The sequence below is a fragment of the Quercus suber genome, unplaced genomic scaffold (genome assembly GCF_002906115.3).
Source record: "Quercus suber isolate HL8 unplaced genomic scaffold, Cork oak 2.0 scaffold_420, whole genome shotgun sequence".
NCBI classification, from domain to species: Eukaryota; Viridiplantae; Streptophyta; class Magnoliopsida; order Fagales; family Fagaceae; genus Quercus; species Quercus suber.
In genome coordinates this window covers 151,211-157,210 of record NW_027069871.1, presented here as the reverse complement: position 1 = coordinate 157,210, position 6,000 = coordinate 151,211, and the positions used below count along the sequence as shown (strand labels likewise).

At 42.9% G+C, this 6,000-nt stretch overlaps 1 protein-coding gene across 1 annotated transcript in view; it reads right to left on the bottom strand.

Annotated features, from left to right (window-relative positions):
• Positions 1–289: 289 nt before the first annotated feature.
• LOC136062485 (monothiol glutaredoxin-S15, mitochondrial-like) overlaps positions 290–6,000 on the bottom strand; it is a 70,757-nt gene continuing 65,046 nt past the window's right edge. Inside the window, exon 5 of the mRNA XM_065761575.1 lies at positions 290–429. Within this exon, the coding sequence (XP_065617647.1) occupies positions 290–429 (140 nt within the window). The remainder of the gene's footprint in view (positions 430–6,000) is intronic.

Below are 6,000 nucleotides of genomic sequence, written 5' to 3'. Positions count from 1 at the left end.
GAAGGAAATTGATCACCTAAAGAGAAGCTTGCGCCACGAGCGTCGGAGGCAAGCTTCCCCAGATCCTGACTTCTCTTCTGATGGTGAGGGGGATATTAGCTACAAGCGTAGATCAAGAACTCCTCCTAACGAGACTTTTTCATATGATGAGGATTATCATCATGAGCACAGAGATAGAAGGTCGTCCTCGAACGGCCTAAAAAACGATGCCATGAGCAGAGCACTCAACCAGATTGCAAAGCCTCCTTTTTCACGCTGGATCGAAAGAGGAAGACTCCCTCAGCGATTCTCACAACCCACGTTCACCATATACAATGGAAGAATGGACCCTGTGGAGCATGTTAGTCACTTTAATCAAAGAATGGCTATACATTCTGGAAATGAGCCCTTGATGTGCAAAGTGTTCCCATCCAGTTTGGGGCCAGTGGCGATGAGGTGGTTTGATAGCTTGAGGGCAGGTTCCATTGATTCTTTCAAAGAGCTTACTCAAGCATTTGGATCCAAATTGTCACGTGTAGAAGGGCTCCTCGGCCTTTGGCTTCTTTGTTGTCTTTGTCCATGAGAGAAGTAGAGACCTTGAAGATGTATTCAGATAGATACTGGGAGATGTTTAATGAAATAGATGGTGATTTTGCTCATATTGCCATTAGCACTTTTAAGCTCGGCCTACCCACTGAGCATGGTTTAAGAAAGTCTTTAACCGGTAAACCCGTTACCAATGTACGTCAACTCATGGATCGGATTGAAAAATACAAGAGAGTAGAAGAGGACCAGCAGCAAGATAAGGGCAAAGGCAAGGCCATCTCTCAAGAGATGAGGGATTTCAGATTGGACCGTTACAACAATAACAGACCCCGGAGAGATTTTGCTGGGCAATCTTTACCTGTGGCTCCTCAGGCTGTAAATACTGTGTTTAAAGAGCCAGTACATCAAGTTTTGGAGAAAATAAAAAGGGAACCTTACTTCAAATGGCCGAGTAAGATGAATGGAGATCCCTTGAGACGAAACTAGAGCCTTTATTATTAGTACCACTAGGAGCGAGGACATACTACCGAGGACTGTCGGACATTGTGGAGTCACCTAGAGCAATTGGTTAGGGAAGGGAAATTGCAACATCTCTTGTATCACCCTAGTGGACAGGATAACCAGCCGAGGTCTAGTACTCAGGGGAATATTTCTTCAAGACCCACAATAGACACAATCAATGTCATCTTTGTTGCACCTGGTAGGACCGGTTCACAACCCTCTAGGGTGATGTCTGTAGCTCAGTTTCCAGCCGAGGATGCAAGCTTTAGGCCGAAGAGGGCCAGAGTAGAAATTCGATCGGCATTGAGTTTCTCGGATGAAGACAAGGTAGGGACCATCCAACCGCACGATGATGCTTTGGTGATAACTCTTAAAATAGGTGGGTATGATGTAAGGAGGGTGATGGTAGACCAGGGCAATTGTGTGGAAATCATGTACCCAGATCTATATAAAGGGTTGCAATTGAAACCTAAGAATCTAACCGCCTATGATTCCCCTTTTGTGAGTTTTGATGGGAAGGTGGTTATTCCAAGGGGCCAGGTCAGGTTGCCGGTGTAGGCAGCTAGCTCAGAGGTGGTAGATGTAAACTTTATAGTGGTGGATTCATACTCTCCCTACACAGCCATCGTGGCCAAGCCTTGGCTTCACACTCTAGGGGCTGTTTCTTCAACTCTGCATCAAAAGGTAAAATATTTGCCAGGAGACCAGATCGAGGAACTGATAGGGGACCAATCTGTGGCTTGGCAGTGCCTTGTGTCTGCCATCTCGCATCAGTTAGCAATTGAGTCCTTGGCCTTGGTGAATGAAGGTTTATAGCAGTCAATGTCTACAGTCCTACCTAGTAAGGGGCCAGCTGAGGAGGTCAAATGTGAAGATCTAGAGAAGTTTATCATAGGAGATGATCCGGAGAAGTTTTTTCAAGTTGGAATTAAGCTGTCTCCTCAGGAAAAACAAGAGTTGGTGGAATTTCTTAAGAGAAATGTAGATGTATTCGCCTGGGATGCCTACGAAGCTCCAGGGGTAAAATCCAAACTTCATCTGCCACTATTTGAATGTCAATCCAGCTATTACCCCAAAGAAATAGCCTCCTCGGCGTTCGTCCAAGGAGCATTCTAATGCTGTCAAGGACGAAGTAGTGAAACTTAAATGAGCTGAGGCTATTAAAAAAGTCTTTTATCCGGAATGGTTGGCTAACATAGTAGTGGTAAAAAAGAAGAATGAAAAATGGCGGGTATGTGTAGATTTCACGGACTTGAATAAGGCCTACCCCAAAGACCCTTTCCCTATGCCTCGGATTGATCAGCTCGTGGATGCAACTGTAGGCCATCCTCGGATTAGTTTCCTTGATGCCTTCCAAGGGTACCACCAGATACCTCTGGCCGCAGAAGACCAGGAGAAAACGGCTTTTGTCACCCCTACCGGAAATTACCATTATAAAGTGATGCCTTTTGGTTTGAAAAATGCAGGGGCCACCTATCAGAGAATGATGACAAGGATGTTTAAACCGCAACTAGGAAAGAATATGGAAATCTACATCGATGACATGGTGGTGAAGAGAAAAATAAAATCAGACCACATTGTTGACCTCGTAAATACTTTTGACACCTTGAGGAAGCATGAGCTGCGGCTTAATACTTCTAAGTGTTCGTTTGGTGTCGGATTAGGGAAATTCTAGGGCTATATGGTTACTCATCATGGGATTGAGGTCAACCCTGACCAAATCAAGGCAATCAACAACCTACAACCACCTCGAAATCCCAAGGAAGTTTAGAGGCTTACAGGAATGACTGCTGCTCTAAACTGGTTCATCTCTCGGTTAACTGATAGATGTAGACCTTTCTTTCAGTTATTAAATAAGTGGAAGGGGTTTGAATGGACTGAGGAGTGTGCAATGGCTTTCCAACAATTCAAAGAATATCTGTCTCAACCTCCCATTATGTCCAAACTCGAGGTGGATGAGGTGTTGTTTGCCTACATCGCTGTAGCCACCCACGCAATGAGTTTGGTACTAATACGTGTTGATAATGGTATACAGAGGCCAGTATACTACATAAGTAAGTCATTACATGAGGCCAAGGTTCGTTACTTACCATTAGAGAGGGCTATTTTGGCTGTCGTGCATGCTAGACGCAAACTTCCCTACTATTTTCAATCACACACGGTTGTTATCCTGACCCAACTCTCGCTTAGATTTCTGCTACGTAGTGATGATTACACAGAGAGAATGGCTAAGTGGGGTACGATGTTAGGGGCTTTTGACATCAAGTACATGCCACGCACCTCTATCAAGGGGCAGGTTTTCGTCGACCTAGTTGCTGAGTTTGCTGAATCCTCAGAAAAAGAAAAGATAGAAGAGCAAAACATGGATGGAAAATCGGTTGGAATGATCTCTGTGCAGGAACTTACACCCTGGAAGGTCTATGTTGATGGGGCAGCAAATCATAAGGGATCTGGCATGGGGCTAGTCTTGATATCCCCAGAAAGCATTACGATTGAAAAATCTTTAAGATTAAGATTCTCGGCTACAAACAATGAAGCTGAATACGAAACTCTGCTAGAAGGAATGATTATGGTACAAAAAATGGGTGGAAAAGCAGTGGAGTTGATCTCAGATTCAAGATTGGTCGTTGGCCAAGTCCACAGGAAGTTGGAAGCCAGAGATCCTAGAATGCAAGAGTACTTAAACCAGGTTAGATATTTACAGTTGAAATTCTAATCTTTCAATTTATTACAAGTCCTTATAAGTAAGAATACACATGCGGACTCTTTGGCTACATTGGCAACCTCCTCGGCACAAAATCTACCTCGGGTAATTCTCGTTGAAGATTTATGTAAACTTGCCGAGGTAGGAAAGACCGTAACCTATGTACATCAAATAAGAACGACTCCAACCTGGATAGACCCTATTGTACTGTACCTTAAGGAGGATATTTTACCAAAAGACAAGTCCAAAGCTAATAAGGTACGAAGAAAAGCTCCTCGGCTCTGGCTGTCCGAGGACCAGAAGTTGTATAAGAGATTTTTCTCTGGCCCATACCTGCTCTGTGTACATCCGGATGGAGTGGAGATCATTTTAGAAGAACTTCATAAGGGAATTTGCGAAAGCCATACGGGGGAAAGATCTTTATCACACAGGGCCCTTACACAAGGCTACTGGTGGCTGAAGATGCAAAAAGAAGCGGAGGACTATGTAAAGAAATGTGACTAGTGTCAGAGGTTTGCCCCACACATTCACCAATCTGGTGGAGTCCTTAATCCTATATCCAGTCCTTTGCCTTTCGCTCAATGGGGTTTAGACATTATTGGTCCTTTCCCTAAGGTAGCAGGGAATAAGAGGTATTTACTGGTCGGTACAGACTACTTCACTAAATGGGTTGAAACTGAACCATTGTCCAATATTAGGGATGTGGATGCCAAATGGTTTCTTTGGAAAAACATAATAACACGGTTCGGAGTCCCTCGCACTCTCATCTCAGACAATGGCTTGCCGTCTGATAGCAAGGCCTTTAGGAGATATTGCCGCGACATGGGCATAACGAACAGATATTCTACCCTGGCATACCTACAGGGGAATGGGCAGGCTGAAGCTATCAATAAAGTCATAGTAAGTGGACTCAAGAGGAGACTGGATAATGCAAAAGGGAAATGGGTCGAAGAGTTATCACATGTTCTGTGGACTTATCGGACCACATCTCGTAGGTCCATAGGAGAAATGCCTTTTTCAATAACGTATGGGGCAGAAGCTGTTATTCCTCTAGAAACTAGGTTCCCCACCCTAAGAACAAGTTCTTTTGCTCTGAGCAGCAACGATGAACTATTGGAAAGGAGTTTAGATTTAATTGAAGAGTGAAGAGAGAATGCCATGGTCCAATTGGCCTATTATCAACATAAACTCAAGCAAGAGTATGATGCCAACATAAAACTAAGACCATTGGTAGTGGGGGATTTGGTCTTAAGAAAAGTTGTGGGAGCTGTCAAAAACCCAGCGTGGGGAAATCTAGGACCCAACTAGGAGGGCCCATATCGTATAACATCAGTGGCTGGGATAGGTGCATATTATCTTGAAGATCTAGACGAAAGAGTTGTACCTCGTCCTTCGAATGTAAATAATCTTAGAAGGCATTATTATTAATAAAGAGTTCCTTTGTCCAATTTGGGTTTGTTGTGTTATGTGCTACATGATTTACATCATCTATGAGAGTGTCAAACAAAACCTTAGTCATGCCTGGTTCCTCGAACCACATACTTTGGTGAAATTGATATATTTTAAGTAATTTTCTAAGTGTTAAACAGAATCTAAGCTATGTCTGGTTCCTCAGACCATCTGCTTTGGGAAAATTAACACGTTACATCATTTATGAGAGTGTCAAACAGAACCTTGATCATGCTTGGTTCCTCGGACCACATACCTTGGTGAAATTGATATCTTTTAAGTAATTTTGTAAGCGTTAAACAGAACCAAAGCTATGTCTGGTTCCTCGAACCATCTGCTTTGGGAAAATTAACACGTTACATCATCTAGAGAGTATCAAACAGAGCCTTGGTCATGCCTGGTTCCTCGGACCACATACCTTAGGGAAAGTGATATTTTTTCAAGTAATTTCCTAAGTGTTAAATAGAACCTAAGCTATGTCTGGTTCCTCGGACTATCTGCTTTGGGAAAATTAACACGTTACATCATCTATGAGAGTATCAAACAGAGCCTTGGTCATGCCTGGTTCCTTGGACCATATACCTTAGGGAAATTGATATTTTTTAAGTAATTTTCTAATTGTTAAGCAGAAGCTTAATTGTATCAGGTCCCTTGGATCGTACACTCAGTATCAATTAGACACTACGATGTCTATTGAAGTATTGGACAAATATTGGACCAAGCATTAGAAACAAAAGGCAAACTCCTGATTTCCTCTTGAGGTAAAATGATTTGCTATCACCCAATTTGAATGTAAATTAAATTCCATGAGCATCACTTAA